The following is a 25,235-nucleotide window of genomic DNA, read 5'->3' as shown; positions in this document are numbered from 1 at the left end:
AGGCGCCCTGAGAGTTTTTTGACTTTTAAAATATAGATTGGCATCCCAAATGAAATGTATTTTTATAATGTAAGAATCCAAATAAAATTTTTTCCATATGAATATCCAAATGTCCTAGACTCATTTTTTGAAAAGACAATTTTCTTTATTGATGGACATCCAGGAGGAATTAGAAAATAATGTGTGTGTGTATATATATATATTTTTTTTACATAATTTACATGAATGGTTCAAACTCTACACACAGCTCTATATTCTATTTTTATGCAATAGTGTTACCACACATAACCTATTATTGGCTGAATGGTATCCCATTATATGGATGTATCACAAATAATTTTTTTAAAATGTTTTATTTATTTTTGAGAGAGAGACAGAGTGCAAGCGGGGGAGGGTCAGAGAGAGAAGGAGACACAGAATGCAAAGCAGGCTTCAGGCTCCAGGCTCAGCGCTGTCAGCCCCCCAGTGGGGGGCTTGAACTCACAACAGTGAGGTTATGACCTGAGCCAAAGTTGGACACTTAACCGACTCAGCCACCCAGGCACCCCTGTATCACAAAGAATTTAATTAATTCCCTTAAAGTCAACATTTAGAGTTTTTGTTATTGTTGATATTAAGGAGATGAATATTTTGTCCAAAGTGAGGGCTGGTTATGTTGCGTTTCCTAAGGATAAATTTCTTGGAGCGGGAATTGCCCGGCTGGGGTGCAAGGCCATTTTAAAGTTTGCCATCTGTGAAGTTTATGCCAATGTTTACCCCCATGCACAACCGGTATATAAACCGGTTTCTCCTTATTCTCACCAATAGTGGCCATTATGAATCTTTTTAATCTTTGCTAAATCAGGTGAAAATGAAACTTATTTTCATTTCCATGTCTTTCTTTTATAATAGGCTAAAAAGTTTTGTACATCCTTAGTTGCTATTTTACTGGTTTTAGATGGTCTGTTTGAATTTTTGTCTAATTTTCCTTTGAGATTGTTTTTTCCTTTCTGGTTTATAAACATATATATGTTATAACAGAGTATTACGTCGCAGTTGGCCTAGTTTGGCTTTTAACCTCATATTGTCTTTCGAGTCTCAGTTTTAACTCAGCCTGTGTACTAGGAACCAACTTCCGCCTAATAAATTTGGAAAACCTTCCCGACTCAGGGTCTGGGTGGGCGGAGCCGGAGTGTCTCGGACGGGTTTGCCCCGCTCACAACTCCACCGAAGGGGCGGGGCCAAAGGACGCCCCGCCTCCTCGAGCGGGTTCCGTTGCCATAGACGCCTTTCCTCCTCCGGACTTGGCGAGAAAAGAAACCTATAGAGAGCCTAGGCCCGGGCACTGCTAGAGTTGCCGGCGTACGTAACGTTGACGCGTGACGCTAGCCCCACTCGGCTGTGAAGCGCGTGCGCAGTGCGTCTCTCAGGGCTCTCGGGCCGTCGTCGGCCGGCGACGCGCGGCGGCGCTGCCTGGAGGTGGGTTCCGTCCGGGTCCTGGTGTCGAGAGGGCGGGTCCGGGCTTCCTTCCTGGTCTTCTGGCGCACCACCTGCCTTCGCTGCGGCGGGGGGCGCCGTATACCCTACGAGCGACCGTTCCGGGAAGCAGCTCCGGGAGCGGAAGTGGAGGATGGTTTCCTGGAGTGGGGAGAGTGAGTGAAGCGCTGCCTCTCTAGAGTCGGGGAGCCAAGGTGGGCGTAAGCGAAGGTAATCAGACCCGGCTTCCGAGCCCCGTCTTCCTTCGACTTTCCAGAGGATGAGGCAGGGCCTGGGACTGAGGTTCTTCCACGTCAGGAGGGCTCGGGCCGCTTGAATATAGCTTGAGACTCAGTCCCATCAGGTGAAACGAGATCTTGGCTGCCCCTGGCCCAAAGTAAAGCGCTAGATACACTCTATTATTTTCACGGTTGCTGGGAAGAGGAGTTGCCAGAAACAGTTGTAAAACTACTTTGTAAGCGTTAATTGAAGAGAGCCTGTTGATAAGATCTTGTGGGGTTTGTGTCAGGCCCACGGATTTTGCAGGTATTTTCCTTTGTGGCTTTGGGCGGGGCGGGGGGGGGCGGGCATGACTTTCTACTCGAATATGTAAATTAAGAATGGTAATACTGACCCTCAGAACTATGATGCCAGAAAGTTCTAAGCAGTGCTTAATGGAAGGGCCAGAGGAACACATACTGGAAACTTTTTTCCTGTAGTCTGTAAACCACGTGTTTTGTTTGTTTTTAAATTTTTACTCATGCATTGAAGTGCTGAAGTTATGACTCATATTCGGAACCTAGAGGAGAGCTGTTTGTGCTAAGTATAATATACGTTTGTTTATTAGATACTCACAGAGGGTTTACTGTGTACCTTAAGCACTGTTCTAACCTCGGGGTGATACATGAGTCACCAAAACAAAAGATCCTTGCCCTGTGGAGCTTAGATTCTAGTTTGGGGAAGACAATAATAAACAATAAGCAGATTTAATGTTAGAAAGAAAAGAGTGTCACAGAAAGAAAAAAAGTACAGCAAGATCCTTACCTTTACCATTGTTAGTGCAAGATGCAATTAGGATGTCAGGGTAGGTCTCATAGAAAAATTACACTTGATTAAATACTTGAAGGAGGTGAGGGAGTTAGCTATGCAGGTACTCTGAAGAAAGAGCATTCCAGGCAGAGGGATTGACCAGTGCAAAGGATTTGCAGGTTGCAGTGTGCCTCGTGTTTCAGTGAACAGAAAGTTTATGTGGTTGGAGCAGAATGAATTGGAGGGATAGTAGACAATCAGGTTAGAGATAGGTTGGGGCTGGAAGGCAGAAATCTTCTAGAGCATTGTAGACTACTGTAAGGACTGTGGCATTTATTTGGGAGCCAAAGGAGGCAAAGATAGAAGAGACCAGTTAGAAGGCTATGGCAGTAATCCAGCAGAGAGTTGACACTGTCTACAGTCAGGAAGCTGGTATCTGGAGGTGGGTGAGAAGTGGTTGGATTCTGGGAATTTGATAGGAGGAAACAAAGTTCGGGTTATAGACCTGAAAATTCAATGTTTACATATATACATATTTTTCAAGATATATGTATGTGTGTGTGTGTGTGTGTGTGTGTATTCAAGATATGTATTTTATATATAAATGTATAAGACATAATCTTGATTTGCGTACCACCGGTGTAGTCAGGAAGAACAATGGAATGTTTGAATCACTTTAGTTTTTCTCATGTGAAAGTATTATGTATTATCTTAGGTAACATTTCAGAGCTTCCTTATGCCATTAATTAATATGTGAAGTAAATGACTAAAGTCAGACTTTTTCCAAAGTAGAATATAGTTGCAATCTAAACATGGTTGTAGTTTCCAGTAAGCACAGTGTAAATTAAGATAGAATAACTTGTAATAAACTTTCATTTGCTTTCATTTAGGATTTTAGTGAATGTATCAATGCCCCATTTTTGCCTTCTTTCAGAAATTTGTCTGAATACAGCGTCTAACAGTGAAAAAAAAGCTTTGAGAAAAAGATATTGATGGACACATGTGACTGTTAGCTGTAATTTACATGTATGGCAAATATACTGTGGCAAACATGACTAAGAAGATACTTGTTACTTCAAGAAGCTTACAAGCTAGTAGAATAGACAGGATTGTAAATAATTTAAACAAAATACAAAAGAACTGCCGAAAGAGCAGTACAAAGTAAATGCTAATAGAATACAGTCTTCTGGATATTATTGTATTTATTGTGGCATTAGCTCATATTTATTTCCCATTTTAATTATCAAATGTTGGCTTTTTGTGGGACAGTGGTTGTGAATTTTTTGTTTGACAAATTTATATTTTTGAATATGCTGAGAAATGTGGAACTTATGAACTAAAACACCTATTGATTAACATTGAGCTGACAAGTACTATGTAATACTCATAGCTCTCTCTGCTGGAATTTATGACTTTACCCAACACTATGCCATCAGGCCATATATCTTTCTCTTATATCTCTTTCCTTCTCCATTGGACAAGTGTTTTTGGTTTCTTAGTGTTAGACCGCAAGATATAGGGTGACTATTTGTAATTTGTATATTCATTGCGAATATTTCTTCAATTTAAAGATCTTCTATCGAAGTGTGTTACTTTTCTTGGTTTTTTTTTTTAAGATTATTTTGAGCGAGAGACAAAGCGTGAGTGAGGAGGGACAAAGAGAGAGGGAGAGAGAAAATCCCAAGCAGGCTCTGCCCTGTCAGTTCAGAGCCTGATGTGGGGCTCAAACTCATGAACCATGAGATCGTGACCTGAGCCAAAGTCGGATGCTTAACTGACTGAGCCACCCAGGTGCCCCAAAGTGTGTTACGTGGCAAGAAGAAATATAGTCGAAGTATGGAGCTGTCTGACCAGATGAGACAAGAATCTAGTTTATGGACATGCCAGGTTGAACTATAGTTCACTTTCAGCATTGAACTGAATAGAGACTGACCAGTCAAGTACACCACAGTCAACAAGCAGTATGATGATGAGTGTTAGTAGGTGGCTTATGAAAGTGATTTGGCACCACCAAAGTGCATGTTTTAGCAAGAGTGTGAGATCTGGATGAAGGATGTATTTGACAGTCCTTATAGGTAAATAAGTGTGTGATGGCAGAGACGTCTGTTAGCAATATTAGTACTGGGTTTAGGTGTAGAATCTTCTCCTGGAAGGAGGTGAGATTCAGAAGGAACTAAAAACCTGGAAGTCTTGGGGCACCTGTGTGGTGCAGTTGGTTAAGCATTCAACTCTTGAGCTTGGCTCAGGTCATGATCTCACAGTTTGTGAGTTTGAGCCCCATATTTGGCTCTGTGCTGATGGCATGGAGCCTGCTTGGGATTCTGTCTCTCCTTCTCTCTGCCTCTCCTCAGCTTGTGTGCATGTTCTCTCTCTCTCTCTCTCTGTCTCTCAAAGAAATAAAAACTTAAACAACAAAAAAAGCTAAAAGTCGCTTGTTAAAGCTTGATCAAAGGTGTTCAGGGCTGAAACTTAGTTTGAGAGTGTGTTTGGGGCCATGTGGGTAGAGGAAAACTTTGGGAGGAGCTAGATGGATTAATATGGCAATATGAGCTGCCATCACTGATGATTATTCTTCGGTATATGCTTTTTAATGATACCCTAAATAAGAAACAGACTCAAAGATGTAATTTTCCCAAGGCTACTTTGTAGCTCTAAGTTGCAGAGTTGGAAATTGAGCTCAGATCTGTTGGGTATGAAAGCCTTTACTTTTTCTTTATTCCAAATTGTCTCATTATGTAACAGCATGTGCTGACATTAGCTTTCGCATTTTATGCAGTTTGTCATGAGTGTGATCCGATTTGCTGTGGATGAGATTTCACTCTCTAATAAATTTGATTCATTTAATTGTGTGTTTTCTTTTTCTAGATTTTAATTTAATTTGAAAATGAGTAAGTGCAGAAAACCACCCCTGGGTTCAAGTCCTGAGACATTCAGCCCAGATGTTGTTGCTGACATTTTTGAACTCTTTGCCAAGAACTTTTCTTATGGCAAGCCACTTAATAACGAGTGGCAATTACCAGATCCCGGTGAGATTTTCACTTGTGACCACACGGAATTTAATGCATTGCTTGATTTGAAGAACTCCCTAAATGAAGTAAAAAACCTACTGAGTGACAAGAAATTGGATGAGTGGCATGAACACACTGCTTTTACCAATAAAGCTGGAAAAATAATTTCTCATGTGAAAAAATCTGTGAACGCTGAACTTTGTACTCAAGCGTGGTGTAAGTTTCATGAAATTTTGTGCAGCTTTCCACTTATTCCACAGGAAGCTTTTCAGAATGGAAAACTGAATTCCCTACACCTTTGTGAAGCTCCTGGAGCTTTTATAGCTAGTCTCAATCACTACTTAAAATCCCATCGGTTCCCCTGTGATTGGAGTTGGGTAGCTAATACTTTGAATCCATACCATGAAGCAAATGACAATCTTATGATGATTATGGATGACCGACTTATAGCAAATACCTTGCATTGGTGGTACTTTGGTCCAGATAACACTGGTGATATCATGAACTTGAAATATCTGACTGGACTTCAGAATTTCATAAGCAACATGGCTACCATTCACTTGATCACTGCAGATGGGAGTTTTGATTGCCAAGGAAACCCAGGTGAACAGGAAGCTTTAGTCTCTTCTTTGCATTACTGTGAAGTTGTCACTGCTCTGACGACTCTTGGAAATGGTGGCTCTTTTGTTCTGAAGATGTTTACTTTGTTTGAACATTGTTCCATAAACCTGATGTACCTGCTAAACTGTTCTTTTGACCAAGTCCATGTTTTCAAACCTGCTACTAGCAAGGCAGGAAACTCAGAAGTCTATGTGGTATGTCTCCGTTATAAGGGAAGAGAGGCAATCCATCCTCTGTTATCTAAGATGGTGCTGAACTTTGGGACTGAAATGACCCAGAAAGCTCTCTTTCCCCATCATGTGATTCCCGAATCTTTTCTTAAAAGGCATGAAGAATGTTGTATGTTCTTTCATAAGTACCAGCTAGAGACTATTTCTGAGAACATTCGTCTGTTTCAGTGCATGGGAAAAGGGGAACAAACAAAACTGAATACTTTAAGGGACTGTGCTGTTCAATATTTTATGGAAAAGTTTCAGTTGAAGCCTCTTTCCAGAAATAATTGGCTAGTGAAAAAATCTAGTATTGGTTGTAGTACAAATACAAAACGGTTTGGGCAGAGGAACAGATATTTTAAAACCTATAATGAAAGGAAAATGCTGGAAACCCTTTCATGGAAAGATAAGGTGGCCAAAGGATACTTTAATAGTTGGGCGGAAGAACATGCTGTGTATCATTCTGGGCAGAGTTCTCTCTTAGAAGGGACAGCTTCCAGTCTTGAGTGTCACTTATGGCATATTTTAGAGGGAAAGAAACTGCCAAAGGTAAAGTGTTCTCCTTTCTGTGATGGTGAAATTTTAAAGGCTCTTAATGAAGCAATTGAAAAGTCATTAGGAGGAGCCTTGAATTTGGATTCCAAGTTCTGGCCCAAACAGCAGGATTATTGTTCTTGTCATATTTTTACTGAAGAACTGATATTTACTGAGTTGTTTAGCCTTACCAAGTGCCTTCAGGATGAGCAGGTCGTAGAACCCAGCAACCGAATAAAGTGCCTGCTTGTGGGCTTTCCAACCCTCAGTGACATCAAAACGCATATACCGTTGGAAGTTCAGTTCTTGGAACCAGCGGAACTCATGACTTGCAGCTGTTCGTTGCTTCATGATGGAGACCCAATTTACCAGCAGCTGTTTTTGGACTGCTTTCTACGTGCGTTGCAGCAGCTTCAGACAGGAGATGCTATGATTTTGCCTGTACTTTCTTGTTTTACGAGATTTATGGCTGGTTTGATTTTTGTACTCCACAATTGTTTTAGATTCATCACATTTTCTTGTCCCACTTCCTCTGAGCCCCTGAAGACCTGTGCAGTCCTGCTGTGTGTGGGTTACCAGGACCTTCCAAATCCAGTTTTCCAGTATCTGCGGAATGTGAATGACTTGCTGAGCTCTTTGCTGAATTCTGATGCACCCCAGCAGGTTTTACAGTTTGTGCCAATGGAGGTGCTCCTTAAGGGGGCACTGCTTGATTTTTTGTGGGATTTGAATGCTGCCATTGCTAAAAGGCATTTGCATGTGATTATTCAAGGAGAGAGAGAAGAAATCATCAGCAGCCTTCAGCTATGAAATTGAAACTTTCTGAGATTTAACTCTATGACTTCTTACAGTTTCCATTGTTATTGTAGTCTTTTGCTATTAATTTAAAACCTTTCATTTGAGGGAAAGGCCAACTTTTGCATCATTGAAAGTCTCATTATTTCTGGAAAACCACCAGCTAGTTCTGATCTCATATATATGCCCATAGGCATAGAGGTTTCCATGTGGTGCAGTCTATGCAGTGATGAAACTCAACCTCAGACGTGAGATGTGTGTGGGTGGATGGGGTGGACACACCCATACTTATTTAAGCCGTTTTGTTGGTCCTATTTACCTGTTTAAGATTTGCACCCATGTGCCTTCATTCAAATTAGATTTTTTCCCAACTGATTTCCTCAGTGGATAATGCTGTTAATAAATTGATAGACGTCTTTGATGAAAGGAGGTAAAAACCTCAGCTGCACCGGTTTTCTTTACTCCTGACCACGTCACTTATGGATTCGGGGAACTCCTTTTGCCAGATGCTGAATATGTGCCATTCCTTGCCTTTAGGCCATTGACCCAATTTACTGGTGTGGTTTAAATGAAGCTAGTGTGCTGTTTTATAAATATTTCACTAACCACAGCCATCCAGCTAGTCCATCCAGGACAACTTCAAACCAAAGATCATGTTTAAAACAATGAAAAATCACTGTGGCTATTACACACATGTATCACGAAAAGCTTCATTTAGCAATCATGTAGTAATTTTTAACTTCCAGGAAATAATCTGTGAACTAAAGGATTTTTTTAGATTGCAAAATAGTGTGTGTGGTCTCATATTGGAGATGTATGAATGTGATGAACGTAGTGAACCCTAAAGAAAAATTTTAACACTTCCAGGATGATGATTCAACATTTCAAAATTTTTAATTTTATTTCTTTTTTTCGGTATGAAAGTAGCACTTTATTAAAAGATTAACCGTAAGATGGTTATTTTATCAGTTATGTCTGATTGCTTTTAAATTCTATGTATTCGACCACGTAAATGAGCTTTTCTGACAAACTGTATTAAGCAAATCTTCATTACTTTGAAATTACACAAAGTGGAGAGTGTACTCTCACATGTGCATTTTAGACATTTGTGTTAGTTATATAAAAAGTAGGTGTATTCTCTCATGTATTTGGTTGATAAATATTAATCTGAATTTTTAGAATGTTCTTTGCTATTTTGAGCTACATTATAGATTCATGAATAAAGTCATTAGCAGAGAGATTTTGTGTTCGTCTTTTTTAAAGAGAATCATGGGGGAAGTTAAAAATATAACTTGGAAACATTTTTTTTAAGGAAGGTTTGAATGGGAGTTAATGTTCTTTCATTTCCTCTGATATGTATTCATTAAAATTTAGTTCTTAATATTGTAATATTTATGGAATTTCTACTTCGGGAAAGAAACTGAATACTTAGGGAGTAGAAGGGGGTAGATTGAGTTCTTGCCAAGGGGGGGTACGGAGGCCTGGAGGGAGATTTCCAAAAGAATTGTAATTTCTTATTGGTGGGTGACTTTATGGAAATGGTTCCAGTTGTATAATGATAAAAATCTGACAGAAAATTGGTTACTAGGAGAGAATTAAAAATCACTCTTGGGGGACGCCTGGGTGGCGCAGTCGGTTGAGCGTCCGACTTCAGCCAGGTCACGATCTCACAGTCCGTGGGTTCGAGCCCCGCGTCACGCTCTGGGCTGATGGCTCAGAGCCTGGAGCCTGTTTCTGATTCTGTGTCTCCCTCTCTCTCTGCCCCTCCCCCGTTCATGCTCTGTCTCGCTCTGTCCCAAAAATAAATAAAAAACGTTGAAAAAAAAAAAAATCACTCTTGGAAAACCATTTTGTACTTAATAGTCTTTATGCCTTGGTTGGTTTGGTCTAATATAATGACACAGTTTATTTTTGTTTTTTTTTTTAACCAGTTCGTTTGAATGAAGTTGAAAGCCTAGGTCCAGGTTCTGGTATTAAAACTTTCTTTTAAGCGTCTCAAATAAGTACTGAATGCTTAGTTGTTGTTGTTGTGTGTGTGTGTGTATTTTGTTTTGTTTTTTTAAACACTAATCACTGTCGGGATGTATAGCATACTGATGTTTATTAGAATATATTTTGGTATTTAACTTGGCTCTTGGAATCAGTTGCTGTTCATCTGATTGGTTGGATTCAGATTTGCTCTATATAGGTGAGATAGGAGTTGAAGTTTCATACTGAACTGGATGTGGCTGACAGGTACCAATGATTTAGAGGAATTTCTCTTTGAGAAAAAGGGGAGGAAAAATGCTGTCCAAAAAATGAATGACACGAAGACAGTAAGGTGAGGGATGGTTTATATATCGAGGTAGTTACTGTTCTTTGAAAAAAAAAAATTTTTTTTTGTAGATCTAAACAGCCAGAAAATTTAAACTTCACAAAATGTGTTTCCTAAAAGACTTAGATGAGAAAGAGGTCTTATAAATGTAATTTCTTCAGTATTAATTTTTGTCCTCTCTAAGAAAAAAGTCAGTTTTATATTCTAGTGAGGGCTTTTATATATTATCCTAATATTACTTAAATATTTAAATGCATTGAAAATATATTTTCTGGAATAAATTAAAAATCTGAATTTGTATACTTTATTTTGTTTAAATATATTTGTATTAAAGGCATGCCTGGGTGGCTCAGTTGGTTGGGCATCAGACTTGGGCACAGGTCATGATCTCATGGCTTGTGAGTTTGAGCCCCGCTTTGAGCTCTGTGCTGACAGCTCAGAGCCTGGAGCCTGCTTCAGGTTCTGTGTGTCCCTCTCTGCCCCTCCCCTGGTCATGCTCTGTCTCTGTCTCTCTCTCAAAAATAAATAAACATTGAAAAAAATTAAAATTTGTATTCAAATTTTTTCTACTCCAAAGATCTTGGAGTGGAATGAAAGAAGCAAGTTTAAAATATTAGGGAGAGGTGAAAAAAAATGTTGATTGATGCTTTTGTTGTTTTACTTGTTTTTTTTTATTTTTAATTTTAGCTTTTTTTTTTTAATGTTTTATTTTTGAGGGAGCACAAGTTGGGGAGGGTCAGAGAGTGAGGGACAGAGCGGACACTCAACCAACTGAACTACCCAGGCACCCCTTGTTGTTTTACATATTTTTGATGAAAACATACCAGATATTTAAAAATATGTAGGCCTTATTTTTCATTTGCAGTTGAGGTCATTATAATTATATTGCTGTGGCAGGCAAATGAAATCAGTTAATCCCTTACATTTTCACATTTTTAGAAATGAAAATGTTTATAAACCCAACCAAAATCTTTTTTCTTTGTTTAAATACTTTTCCATATTTAAATTGATTTGAAAACAAAAGGGTAACACTGATATTTAGTGTATTTTTGCTTTCTAAGGTGAAAGTAAGAAATAGCACATTTTTATTTTTATTTTTTAAAGAATGTTTATTTATTTTGTGTGAGTGAGAGAGCTCAAGTAGGGGAGGGGCAGAGAGAGGGAGACAGAATCCCAAGCAGGATCTGCATTGCCAGCTCTGAGCTAGACACGTGGCTTAAATCTATTAACTGTGAGATCATGACCTGAGCTGAGTTTCAGTTTTTAAAATTGTTTTAAACAATAAATGGTTATCATTTTTTATAAAAGCCGTACATACTTACAAAGATTTTAAAGCATAAGAGGTTTTTTTGTTAATTTTTATGTTCTAAAAAGTAAGAATATTTATTAAACTGTTATAATTAGGCCTTATTTAAATGTCCTTAGTTATCTGTTTAATACATTTTGAACACAACTTAGACTTAATGTAAATATTATCTTCTGTTAAAATGATGAAAAATTATTATACATAGATGTGCAAGGCCTGACAGAAAATTTGTTTACTGAATAGTTACTATTGAAACTAGAGACTCTATTAATAGGTCACCCCACCTTTTTCCTTTTTTTTCTTTTCTTTTTTTTTTTTTTTTTACTGGATTAAAACTCTTCAGGTTGATCTTAGGAGCAGAACTAACCATAAAACAAACCTTTCAGTATTCCCTAATGAATTTCTATTTGGATGGTAAACATTTTTTAGAGCTGGCCTAATGGCCATGTAGCAAGTAAACTAAAAGCTTGATACAACATATAGTAAGTCATGATATGTAGGTATGTTTTAGGGCATGTAATTAAAGCAATAATCCTCGACATTTATAATGAGTTCTTGCTTATTTTGCACTTCTAATCAATGCATTCTTGATATAAAGTAGCAATCTTGGAATAAAGAATTCTGCTTCCCACCCCCAATCTGTTATTTTTATTTTCTTAGTTTTGGCCAACACAGAAGAAAAAAATAACTTATCTTTGGATAAGGACAAGTGTATAGTGGAATGTTTTAGGAAGAGGTGAAGCTGCTTTATGACCACAGATATGGTGAAGATGCCAGCTGTTCTTTATTAGTGAAAATATTTAGAAATTATCTGTCACTGAGCTTAGGTTAGCATTTAATTTTACTCAAGTGAAAATTTTATTTAAAAGTCTAATCTGCTGATGGTGACTTATAGGTTGTATACTCATTTACAAGTTGCACCCATAATAGTGTTGATCTTTCTGTCTTTCCAGAGTATCTTTATAGACCCATTAGGTGTAATTCTGTGTTTCTGTATGCCAGGTGCAGCAGCATCAGTGTAGGCTGTTATCAGACATTTAGTATTACGTATTTAATATTGCAGCCACATTGCTGATTTGTAGGTTAAATTTGTCACGATATAATTAAGGAAAACGTTTGTAGAGATTGTTCTTTTCCTCTAAATTATTCCTATACCTTCTGCTGAACATTTTATTGAAATGATTCTGTAGATCTTTGTGGGTAAACATATTTTATTTACATGTATATCTACATCTTTTTGCTATTTAAGCTTGTGCTTCATTCAACACCAAATTATTTTACTGGCCAAGACAGATGTGCTTTTACTCTCTAGGCCTTTGAGAATTTCTGTTGTTTCCAGTGAATTTCAGATTGAAAAATTAGTCTTCATACTAGACTGGCTAAGAAGATACAAAAGAAGCATAAACATATCCTAGTGAATTTTTTTTTTAATTGGAGTAAACATCATTCCTGTAACTATTAGATAACTCAAGTAATATTAATCTCTTCCTATAGTGATTGCGCTTACTGCTTGAATCATTCAATCTGAGCATTACCCTAAACAACCTTACATTGTTCTTTCTTTTTTTTCCTCCATTCTTTCATTTTCCTGCTTGAATTATAAATTTAAGGGCAGGGTGCTATGGCATATACTTATTTTGTATTTGATATTGTCAGTATAGGTGTCTACAGAATACCAGAATACTACTTGATTTTTTAATTATAGGAAACTTCCAAACACACACAAAATTAAAATCAGGTTAACAACCCCTTCACATACCCTGAGCCAGGTTCCATAACTACCAACATTTTGCTGAACTTGAATTATCCTCCTACACTTTTTTTTTTTTTTTAGTACTTTAAAACAAATTCATGAAATCTCTCTTAACAGATAAGGACTTTATCACATGTGACAAAATTAATATCACCAAATACTTAGTCCATGTTCAAAATTTTCAGGTTGTCTCAAAAATGCCTTTTACAGTTGGTTCAAATAAGGATCCAAATGAGGTTGACACACTGCATTTGCTTTGTGTGCCTCTGAAGTCTATCTGTTTAAAGTCCCTCACCCCACTCTGCAGTCCAACATTTTCTTTTCCATGCCATGTTAACTGTCCTGTAGTTTCCACAGGCTGGATTTGGCTATTTCATCTTTTGATTTGTATCTCCAAGCCACATATTTCCTGTGAATTGGTAGCTAGATCTAGAGGACTGATTACTTTTGGCAAGAAAACATTCTAAGTGGTATTGTGTACTTCCTTTTTTATCACATCACAAAGGACAAAATGGCTAGTTGCCTCCCTCCTTGGCATTAAGGTTAATCAAATTCAAATGTCAACCTTATTTATATGCTACTAATTTTCTATTGATCTTTCATTTAATAGTTTTAGCATTTATTGAATATTGATACTTGGCTCTATTAGAGGTTGCAAATTAGTGAATTTTTCTTTTTCTTTTTTTTATTTTTTTGAGAGAGAGAGAGAGAGAGAGAGGAAGCACACAAGCCAGGAGTGGGGAGGGGTAAAGGGAGAGAAAGAGATTTAAGCAGGCTCCACCCCCAGCATGGAGCCTCACCTCACAATCCTGAGATTATGACCTGAGTCAAAAACAAGAGTCAGATCATTAACTGACAGAGCCGCCCAGCCCCCACCATTTAGTGATTTTCTAACCACATTTCTTCAGTATTCATTGGGCTTTATAAGATGTACTTGAAGTTATCCACTATTTGTTTTTCCTGAAATAGGTTATTCAGGGAAAGTGCTTAATGTTTTAAAACATTCTCAGTTTTCAGAACCATAAGGTGATGTTTTAGCAACCTTCAAAGGTGACCAATGGATTTTTTTTTGTTTGTAGTTTTTAAACTAACTTACTTTTGTAGTTTTTAAACTAAATTACAAATAGTGTTCTCATCCGATGCTCAAATTATCCTATTTTGGCTTGGGTGGGTGAGGGAAAGGGCTCCTTTAGGTTGATACCTATGATATTTTTTATATAATTCAAAAAGTCTTCAATAGCTTCAATACTTTCTGGCACAACATATGCCTGTTTCATCTTGTATATTTTCTGCCCAGACTCGACATCATCCTGACCTTGATGGGAATGTCTACAGTGCAGTGGTTCTCAAACTTTTTGGTCTCCGGACCCCTTTACTCTCTTAACAATTATTGAAGAATCCAAAAAGCTTTTGTTCATTAGAGTTATGTCTGTTGAGATGTTCTGTATCGGAAGCTAAAGTTCATAAACATTTTACGTTTTATTAACTAATTGAAAAATGACAAAGATAAAACTATTATGTGTTCACATAAATACATTTTATGAAAAATAACATTTAAAACAAAAGAAGCATGGCAGTGTTTCCATTTTTGTAGGTCTTTTTTGTCTTTATAATAGAAGACAGCTAAATTCTTATATTTGTTTTTACATTCAATCTGTTGCAATACGTTGTTTTGGTTGAAGTACTTAAAAAAATTTGGGACTCAAATATATTGGCAATTAGGAAAGGGAGGAGTATTTTAATAACCTTCTCAGGTACTTATGGATGTTCTTTGATGCTAATCCAAAATTTGACAGGTGATAGTTTCTTAACAGTTGATTGCAAAGAAGAATCTTAAACTATATTAGTGAACTTTTTGTACTCTTTTAAAATCCATTGGTCTGTCTTGCACTTTGAATGGATTGCTTACCCACATGTGGTTTTGTAACACCACAAATTTGTTATTTGGAAAATGAGTTCATGGAGTTATGCAGCTCTTGCAAATGTTGAATGCATTTGATTTATACGGTATCCAAAAAGTCATATTTTTAAACATCACTGCTGATCTCATCAGAAAGAAATCTAAACTTTTAATTTTTGCTTGGATGCTTACATTTTCTCATAGCAATGAATATTGTCAGTTGTTTTCCTTGAAATGAGAGCTCACTGTATTAATTATGTAGGAAATATCTGTCAAATATCCATATCTAAAACTATAAACTGTAACTGTAAACTATATAATAAGTATAGTTTGTCTGCCAGTTCTTCCAAGTAAATGTGTTCCATGAAAAATGCTCATCCTCAGTTTGCAACTCAATCACAGAATTGCTTTTCCTGGTGACAGCCATCCTACTTCAGGATGCGGGAGAAGTGCTTTCTGCCTACTTTCCACTTCTTCACCTAGAATGTTAAAGCCACCTACTCAAAGGTCAAAACCTAATCCAGTTAATTATTTTTAACCACCTTATTAAGGATATTCTTAATTAAAAATAGCTCTTTTCCACCGTAATGAACATGTCTGATGTTCATACAATGACCACATAGAGAAGTTTGGTGCCGCTACCTTGATTTGTGCTAAGGCACCAACAATTTTGCCTATCAGTGCTTCTGCATCATCAGTGAAACTATTAACATGGTGTAAAGGGGAAATAAATAAGACCATAGTTTGAGAACTGCTGTCCTAGTGTGTTCCCGTTATATTGGCTGCTGATTTGTTAAAGTTTATTATTTATATCAATGAGATATTCCTATTTTTGAGACTTTTTAAAAACATAAATGTGTAGTTTTTCCACGGCTAAAATCTGTGGAGATCAGTATATATTTGTCATTAGTTCTATTAATATAATTAATTGTATTTGCAGGTATTGAACAAACACTACTTGATCATGATGCTTTTTGGATCCTATGTGCTACTGTTTTATTTACAATTTTTGCATTAACATTAATAAGTAAGATTGGTTTATAGTTGTATTTTACTGAGCAATGTTTGTCTGCTTTTGGAATTAATATTAAATTTGTTTTATAAAAATAGTTTAGACATTTTGTTTTCAACGCTGTGAAATAGTTTAAGTAGCATTTACATCATCTGATCTAGACAGATTTGGTAGACTTCTTTGTGAAACTGGCTGAGCCTAGTGCCTTTTTGTGGGGGAGCTCTTTTATGACTTTCTATTTCCATATTTCTTTTTACACAGTTCGTTTGTTTAGAATGTTGTGTATTTCATCTATATTTTCTTTAAAAATTTTTTATTTCATAGAGTTGTGCAAAGTAGTCTCATGATTAAAAAAAATTCCTCTTCTGACCTTGTTTCTATTTTGTGCTTGTGCTTTCTCCTGATCGTTTAAAAATCAAGTTAACTATTTCTGTTTTGTTGACTAGGTTTCAAAGAACCAGCTGTTGTGATTTACTCACTGTTTTTTTTCTAACTAATCAATTTCTGCTTTATTTTTAAAAATTGAGATATAATTGACATAACATGAAAACAGTTTCAGGTGTACCACATAATGATTCAATATATGTATGTATTGTGAAATGATCACCACAATAAGTTTAGTTAACATTCATCAATGTAGTTATAATATTTTTCCTATGATGAGAAAGATCTACTCTCTTAGCAACTTTCAAATATAACAGTATTATTAACTGTATATATATAAAACCTTCCTGCCTCTGGCAACCACCAATCTATTCTCTATATTCATGAACTCATTAAAAAAATTGTTTTAGATTATACATATAAATGAGATCATATGGTATTTATCTTTTTCTGTCTGACTTATTTCATTTAGCATAAAGCCCTTAAGGTCCATCCTGTTGTTGCAAATGGCAGGATGTCCTTTTTTTTTTTTTTTTTTTTAATGGCTGAATAATACTTCATCTTCTTTATCCATTTATCCATCACTGGACTCTTAGGCTGTTTCCATGTTTTGGCTATTGTGAGTAATGTAATGCTGCAATGAACATGGCAGTGCATACATCTTTTTTTTTTTTTAATTTTTAACGTTTATTTATTATATTATTGAGAGAGAGAGAGAGAGAGAGCATGAGTGCGGGAGGGGCAGAGAAAGAGGGAGACACAGAATCTGAAGCAGGCTTCAGGCTCTGATCTGTCAGCACAGAGCCTGACACAGGGCTTGAACTCACGGACCGTGAGATCATGACCTGAGTGGAAGTCTGGCGCTCAACCGAGTGAGCCACCAGGTGCCCCTCATCTTTTCAATTTAGTGTTTTCATTTCCTTCAGGTAAATACTCAAGTGGAATTGCTGAATCATATGGTAGTTCTATTTTTAGTGTTTTGAAGAACTTCCATACTGTTTCAGTGGAGTAAAACATAGAGGCTGCACCAATTTACATCCCCACTAACAGTGCACTAGTGTTCCCTTTCCACATCCTCACCAACACCTATTTCTTGTCTTTTTGATAACAGCCATCCTAACAAGTATGGAGTAATATCTCATTGTGGTTTTGATTTGCGTTTTCCCAATGATAAATGATGTTGAGCATCTTTTCATGTACCCGTTTGCCATCTTTCTGTCTTTGGAAAAATGTCTGTTCAGATCCTCTGCCCATTTTTAATCTTTTATTTAATTTTTATTTATTTTAATACATTTTTTTAAGTTTATTTATTTATTTTGAGAGAGCGTGAGCTTGAGCTGGTGAGTGGTAGCTGGTATCTGTGAGCATGAAAATCTCACTGGCAAAACTGCAGGAGGTCTGCAGGGGCTGTGCTGGCTGTTGGATTCCTCAGTAGCAAAAAGCTGCTGGCGTCCTTTGTGAAGCAGTCTGCTGGAGTCTGTAATGTGATTCACAGTGGTGAAAGCTGGGGATGGGGTGTGTAGCATCTGCAAGGGCTGTTGAGGTCCTCAGAAGTGAAGATTTTTGTGATGCTCTGCAGAGCAGGCCACTGGGAACCACAGCTGCTCACACCGTGTGGCTGACACTCGAAGCCCCTGCCCTTGTTCTCTGTTCCTAGCCATTTCTAGATGTCTTAGCTTTGTCGGTCTCTGGGCAGGGTGCAACTGAAGTGGGTTCTTTGTGCAGTGTTCCCAAAGGCTGGGGAAGCTTGTAGCTCACCCTTCCTTCCTTTTACCAGTGAGGGGAATTCTCTTGAGACCTCTTGGCACAGAACAATGCCAGCCTGGGGCGATGGGGTGATGCAGGCAGAATGAAACTTCTTCCTACCCTTTTTGTATGGTTATTCTCAGGTCTTTTGCTCTGCTGTGTTGCTGAAGCTCTTAAGTGGACTTTTAAACTCTCCCCGAGTTATTTTTTGTTCACAGATAGGTGTCTACTTGTTTTTTGGGGGTGGGGTGGGGATGGGAATGGAGGCTCCTACTCCTCTATCTTGATGATGTTACTCTCTCATTCAGCCCTTTAAAAATGTCACTCTACTGTCTTCTAGCTTCCCTGGCTTCTAACAAGATGGCTGTTATAATTCTTATATTTATTTCTCTTTAAAAAGTTTTCCCCTTTTCCTGCCTTCAAGATTTTCTCTTTGTTTTTTTGTTTTTAGAAGTTGGATATGATATGTCTGTCTCTGGCTCAGATATTTATCTTGGTAGGTGGTTTGATCTGTAGTTTGATAAATGTTATTAATTTTGAAAATTCTTAGCCGTTATCCCTTCAAGTATTTATTCTACCCAATTCCCTGTCTTTTTTTCTTTCTGGAATTCTAATTGTATATCCATTAGATCATTTGATGTTGTCCTGTATTTCCTGGATGCTATATTCTCTTTTTATTTTTTACTCATTTTTCTCTTTCAGTTTGAATATTTTACGAATTCTTCCACTGATGAACCTGTCAGTGACCATCTTGATCTCTAATACTATGTTTTTCATTTCCAGCATTTTCATTTGATTTTTTCTTACAGTAAGCATCTCTCTGCTAAAATTACTCATCTGACAATGAATGTTCTCTATTTTTTCCATTGGAGGCTTTGACATATTTTTCATAGTTATTTTATTAAAAAAATTTTTTTTAAGGTTTTGTTTTTAAGTAGTCTCTATAACCAATGTATGGCTCAAACTCACAACTCTGAAATCAAGAGTCACATGCTCCACAGACTGAGCCAGCCAGGGGCCCCCAAAGTTATTTTAAATTAAATGTTGATAGCTCTGACATCTGTGTTATATATGAGTTTGGTTCTGTTGATTGTTTCGTCTCTTGGCATTAAGAACTTATTTCTCATTTTTTGTTTGTTTGTTTTGTTTTTTACACCACATCACCAGTGATTGTTTGTGTTTGTTTTTGTTGTCATAAGGGAGAGAGAGAAGAAGGATCCGGGCTGGGCTCCATGGCCTTCCTGCAGCAGCTGCTATTCCTCACCCTGAAGCCTGACCCTGAAGCCTGAGGGATGCTTTCTCGGACTCTTGCCATTGTTTTTTGTGAGTATGTTGGCATCCATAGAGAGAGAAGCCTGCAAGTGGTGTTAACTCCCCTTTATCTGTAGCCTTCAGGGCTCCGTATTGTGCCACCAGCCAATTCTTAGCCTCCACTATTTTGTTAACAATTCTAAGTGAATTCTTCCTCCCAGTGTTCAACTGTCCCAAGTAAACAAGTGCTTGTACTCTGTCTCCCTATAGACACTTGTCTCAACTCAGATGTGGAACTAGTTGGCATTTCCTCAACTTCAACTCTGATGGATGCAGGAAAAGTTGTTCACTTACAGTTTGCCAACTTTTTTTTTAATTATCAGGATGGGAGGGACACTCTTTCTACCTCTTTTCCAGCTCTCTATACCCATCTAGAAACTAGAAATCAGATCTTCCTGTTTTATTCCTGATATCACTACTGGCAGGGTGACTTTTTGTCCTGGTTTACATTGGTATAAACAGCATCTCCCTTTCACTCCAGAGTTTCTTCGTTTGAATGGTAAATGATCATCCTGTCCTCAAAAATATTACATGAATGAGCTTTCACCAGGAGCTTATGTTAAGTTTGGATGGATTTGTTTATCCTGGAGAAAAAATATTGATCATTTTGGTGATATTCTAAAGGATATGGGAGAAAAGGTGTTAGTGAAAGACACATCAACCAAATCCAATGTGTAGACTTTGGATCTTGTTTTACACCAGAAGCATTTTTGGTAGGCAATCAGGAACGTTAGAACATGGGCTATATATTAGAAGTGTTAAGGGGGTGCCTAGGTGGCTCAGTCGGTTAAGTGTCTGACTTTGGCTCAGGTCATGATCTCGTGGTTCATGAGTTCAAGCCCGGTGTCGGGCTCTGTGCTAACAGCTCAGAGCCTAGAGTCTGCTCTGGACTTTGTGCCTGCCTCTTACTCTCTGCCTCTCCCCCGCTCATGCTCTGTCCCTCTCTCTCTCTCTCAAAAATAATAAAATAAACATAAAAAAAAAAAAAGAAGTGTGAAGGACTTATGGGGCACCTAGATGGCTCAGTCGGTTAAGCATCTGACTGTGGCTCAGGGCATGATCTCACAGTTCATGGGTTCGAGCCCTGCTTCGAGCTCTGGGCTTTCAGGCCAGAGCCTCCAGCCTGCTCTTGATTCTGTTGTCTCCCTCTCTTTCTGCCCCTCCCCACTCATGCTCTTCTCTCTCTCTCTCTCAAAAATAAATAAACATTTAAAAAAGAAGTATTAAAGAATTATTGTGATTTTGTTAAGTACTATAATGATATTACAGATATATTTTTTAAAATCTTGTTTGTCAGAGATAAATTCTAATGTATTTCAAGGTAAAATGGTATGACAGTGGGAGTTTATTTTAAAATATTTAAAATTAAAAAAAGGGTGAAGGGGAAAGAAATGTGTTAAAGACAAAAATGAGAAAATGGTAATTACTGAAGTTAGATGATGTGTATGTGGGGATTAATTATTTTATTATCTCATCTTTTCTTATTTTTATCAATTTCCATAATCAAAATTTTAAAAAGGGACAAGGGCAATTTCATTTAAAACTAAAAGAACAATATTCAGTTACATACCTGCCACATTTCTTTCAAATATATTCATGGAAATGATGAGGAGAGGATGGTGATTCTCTTCTCCCCTCTAAAAATCCTCCTGCTTAGCTCTGCAAGGAAATCAGAAGACTTTGTCATATCCTGTCCACAAGAAGTTGAAACGACAGGTATCCTTAAAGAAATAGGTGTAATTAATCATGGTGCTGCTTGTTTTGATGAGCATGTAAGAGTGACAATTTAATAATAAATCTCCAGCTCATCCGGGGAAGGTGGCTAAGGAGGTGCTGTGGTTTAATTTACATCTTTGGAAGCACCGAAGATTTAATAATCTTCCTGCCTCATACATCAAACTAACACCCCTGAGACAGAAAAGCAAAACATTTTTAACTGTTAATCTGAGAAGCAATAAAATACTGTCTCAGGTTGCAAATAAATTGAGTTTCTGGTGGTCTCAATGGCCCCCTAGTGTGTGATTTATTCAGATTCCAAAGCTATTCAGAACCCTTGGGAACTTTGGCTGCAAAACCAGGCAAGCTGGGAATGTGGGGATTGCCAGTGTAATCATAAGGTCTAGACCGAGAGGGCAGTGACTGATTTTACCTTAGGTCTACTCAATTTATTTTACCTTCTACCTCAACTACAGGTAGATTATGGCATATGAGCATATGTGAATTTGAGATTCAGTTCTAAATGCTTGCTTTTAGCTGGAATTGTAACCATATATATATGTATTTTTACTGTTTTATTTATTTGAGAGAGAGAGAGGGAGAGAGACAGAGACAGAGCATGAAGGGGGGAGGGGCAGAGAGAGAGGGAGACACAGAATCCGAAGCAGGCTCCAGGCTCCCAGCTGTCAGCACAGAGCCTGAAGCGGGGCTTGAACTCAGGAACCATGAGATCATGACCTGAGCTGAAGTCAGACACTTAACCGACTGAGCCACCCAGGTGCCCCAAATTGTAACCATCTTTATGCTTATGCAGTGCTTGTTCTTGAAAGATCAAAAGCTGTTTTGAAGTTTTTACTTTCAAAGAGTAGGATTTATATTTTGTATTTTAAAATGTTTATTTCTTTATTTTGTGAGAGAGGGAGAGAGTCTGTGAGTGAGCATGAGCTGGGGAAGGACAGAGAGAGGGAGAGAGAATCCCAAGCACGCTCCATGCCTGTGCCGAGCCCGGTGTAGGGCTCAACCTCACGAACCATGAGATCATGACCTGAGCCGAAATCAAGATCCAGTTGCTTTAACTGATTGAGCCACCCAGGCACCCTCAAAGTGTGGGATTTTAACCTGCTGGAGAAACTGGGATGCAGAAGGGGGAAGTAACTCTTCATGGCATGGCGAGCCATCTGCAAAATGTAAGCAGTGTTCAGATTTCCAGCTCTTTATTTCTTGAGCAGCTAAGCTATAAGGTGTATTGAATTTATTAATTTGGAAAACTGTTTCCTTATTGATATCATCTTCCTTTTTTAAAGAATGGGCCATGAGGGTCTCAGAGAAAGAGGAAGGTAGAGTTGGTGCATTTGCTCCAATTTGCCATGAAATAATTTAGGGAATTAGATTATAAAATGTGATCTCAGCTCATCTTTTTGCTGCTTATAATTTCCACAGCATCATTTGTGATATTTAATGCACTATTATAGGAAATGGAAAAAAGAGCCTAAATTGGTGGCCTAAAAATAGCCAATTCCTCTTCTCTTCCTACCTCCCTCCAGCACCCCCGTGGCTCTAAATCACAGCTGTAAGTTGGAATTGCATTTTGTCACGTCTTCCAAGGATACTGACTGACATAGAACGAGCTTCAGATTATTACTAGCACATCCATTCAACTTACCAATTAGGAAAACACATACCACCACAGATGTACCTGGGCGAACCTCCCTCTCCCTGAGGAAGGCTAGACTCTCCCTGTCAGTTCAGATTGGGCCAGATAAGAGATACCCTGGAAGAGACACTCTTCCTCCTTCAGTAATTAGCAAATACCATGGACTACCTCAGGTCCTGGGGATGTAAAGGCCATAGGAGATTAGAGGCAAAGAGCACCATGTCAGTTCCCTATTGCTACCATTAACAAATTACCACAAACTTAGTGGTTTATTTATTTATTTTTTCAACGTTTTTTATTTATTTATTTTTTTGGGACAGAGAGAGACAGAGCATGAACGGGGGAGGGGCAGAGAGAGAGGGAGACACAGAATCGGAAACAGGCTCCAGGCCCTGAGCCATCAGCCCAGAGCCTGATGCGGGGCTCAAACTCACGGACCGCGAGATCGTGACCTGGCTGAAGTCAGACGCTTAACCGACTGTGCCACCCAGGCGCCCCAAACTTAGTGGTTTAAAGCAACACAGATTTATTGTCTCTCTGTTCTGAAGTTCGAAATCTAAAATCAAGGTATTTATTGGCAGGTCTGTGTTCCTTCTTGAGGCTCTAAGGGAGAATGTGTCTTTACCTTTTCCAGCTTCTAAAGGCTGCCTGCTTTCCTTGGCTCATGGTCCCTTCCTTAAATCACTTCAACTCCTGCTTCTGTTGCCACATCTGCTGCTACTCAATATCATCTCCTGCCTCCCTCTTGTAAGGATTCTTGTGATTACATTGAGTCCATTCTGGGTGACTCATTATAATCACCCCACCTCAAAACCCGTAATTTAATCACACCTATAAAGTCCCATTTTCCATATGCAGTAACATTCACAGGTTCCCGGAATTAAGATGTGGCATATTTGCGGGGGCCATTATTTAGCCCAGAATTTGGCATTGGCCAGGCCTGCCACACTCAGCTTAACATGACTGTTAAGTTTCTTAACCTTTCTGAATCTCAATCTTTTTATCTGGGAAGAGGACTAAATAATGCCCGTCTCACAGGATCTGTGAAGAGTAGATGCCTGAAAACAGTACCATGTCTGACACATATTACTAGTTCAGTGAATGAGAAGTTAATGAATTACTGTTCATAGGTTTCAGTGATGAAAGGGCATAGCCTCAGCTTTTTGATGACTTCTAAGTCTAATGGAAAGATAAACAGGTAAACAAATAATTACAAGTCAGTGTGAGGCAGTGTGAAACAGGCTATATTTGTCTCAGGCTTCAGGAATCCTGCAGGCGTGACTTCACCATTATGGGTGGTCACGTGACAATTGAATTTTGAGGTGAAGGAAGGAAAAATACAGAAGGTCTTCTGAAGCTGTGGCTGCCGTGAAATGTCAGGGTCCTGGAAGGTCGTGTGGTGTTTTTGTTTTTGTGTTTGTTTTTTGATGAGGTCATGTTTTTTTTTTTTCCCCCCAAGAAAAAAACTAGTTCCAGGTCTTGAACTAATATGTTAATTATCCTGGTTTAGGGTTTATTCCTTTTTTTTTTTAATTTTTTTTTTAACGTTTATTTAATTTTGAGACAGAGAGAGACAGAGCATGAACGAGGGAGGGTCAGAGAGAGGGAGACACAGAATCTGAAACAGGCTCCAGGCTCTGAGCTGTCAGCACAGAGCCCGACGCGGGGCTCGAACTCACAGATTGTGAGATCATGACCTGAGCCGAAGTCCGCTACTTAACCGACTGAGCCACCCAGGCGCCCCAGGGTTTATTTCTTTTAACAATTTAGGGCCTTGGAGGGCTTCAGACCCTATTGTATGGTAAAAGGAGAGACAGTAGTGCAGATCTGTAAGAGAAAGCTGAAAGTCTTTCTGTTCTTTTCATTTCTGCTCTCCTCCTCTTGCTGTTGACCTTCACTCCTTCCCTCCCCCCAAGGTGAAAGAGTGCTGGTCTGATTTGAAACCTTCCAGGGTTATAGTTGGGCCAAGTTGTCCAGAGACTCTAGAATCCCTGTGTGTGGAAATATTGGCACTCCGCGGGGTGGGGAGGGAGCTTTCATTCAGGTGTCTCTCCCATCTCTGCTGCTGGAGTGGTGAGGACCAAGGTCCACTGTTTTCCTTCTGTGTATGTCCTTTCTTTGTGTATCAGCTGGCCTGAATATGCATGCTGTCCCTACACTGCCTATTTTTGGTTCCTTATTCTGTCCTCTGCCTTGTTGACCCTTCAGCAGCCTGTGACACAGACTCCTCATTTGGCTTCTAGAACACTGCTTTCTTCTGTTTTCTTCTCACTTGTGTCCATTCCTTCTCAGTCATCTCTGCTGGATCTTCCTGATTTCCCTGACTTAATATTCAAATATGCTCAAGGTCAGTCCTATGACTTCTCTTTTCTGTCACTAATATCCCACCCTTATGAATGTAAACACTATCTATGTATTGATGATGCTTGCATTAATTTTCCATTGCTACTGTAACAAAGACCACAAATTTAGTGGCTTAAAGCAA

At 38.4% G+C, this 25,235-nt stretch overlaps 2 protein-coding genes across 11 annotated transcripts in view; both read left to right on the top strand.

Moving 5' to 3' along the window:
- Window positions 1-1,329: 1,329 nt before the first annotated feature.
- Window positions 1,330-8,892, top strand: CMTR2 (cap methyltransferase 2). 5 transcript variants are annotated; one of them, XM_027055285.2, is made up of 2 exons: window positions 1,330-1,458; window positions 5,350-8,892. In XM_027055285.2, the coding sequence occupies exon 2, from the start codon at window positions 5,369-5,371 to the stop codon at window positions 7,667-7,669; it is 2,301 nt and encodes a 766-aa protein (XP_026911086.1). In that variant the 5' UTR covers window positions 1,330-1,458; window positions 5,350-5,368; the 3' UTR covers window positions 7,670-8,892. The 5 variants fall into 5 exon arrangements, with proteins under 5 accessions (XP_026911086.1, XP_026911087.1, XP_014940373.2 ...); XM_027055286.2 differs by lacking the exon at window positions 1,330-1,458 and adding an exon at window positions 1,499-1,631; XM_015084887.3 differs by lacking the exon at window positions 1,330-1,458 and adding an exon at window positions 1,532-1,670.
- Window positions 1,331-25,235, top strand: part of HYDIN (HYDIN axonemal central pair apparatus protein) — a 438,409-nt gene continuing 414,504 nt past the window's right edge. For 4 of the 6 annotated variants that reach the window (XR_008293813.1, XM_053211096.1, XM_053211097.1 and 1 more), the window contains exons 1-2: window positions 1,561-1,686; window positions 19,269-19,392. The gene's annotated coding sequence lies outside the window, so the exon portion shown is untranslated. Of the gene's footprint in view, window positions 1,459-1,545; window positions 1,687-19,268; window positions 19,393-25,235 lie in introns of those variants that run through there. The other 2 variants (XM_053211099.1, XM_053211098.1) reach the window with 2 other exon arrangements.

This window comes from Acinonyx jubatus, chromosome E2, assembly GCF_027475565.1.
Source record: "Acinonyx jubatus isolate Ajub_Pintada_27869175 chromosome E2, VMU_Ajub_asm_v1.0, whole genome shotgun sequence".
NCBI lineage: Eukaryota > Metazoa > Chordata > Mammalia > Carnivora > Felidae > Acinonyx > Acinonyx jubatus.
This window is presented reverse-complemented; position numbering and strand designations above follow the sequence as displayed.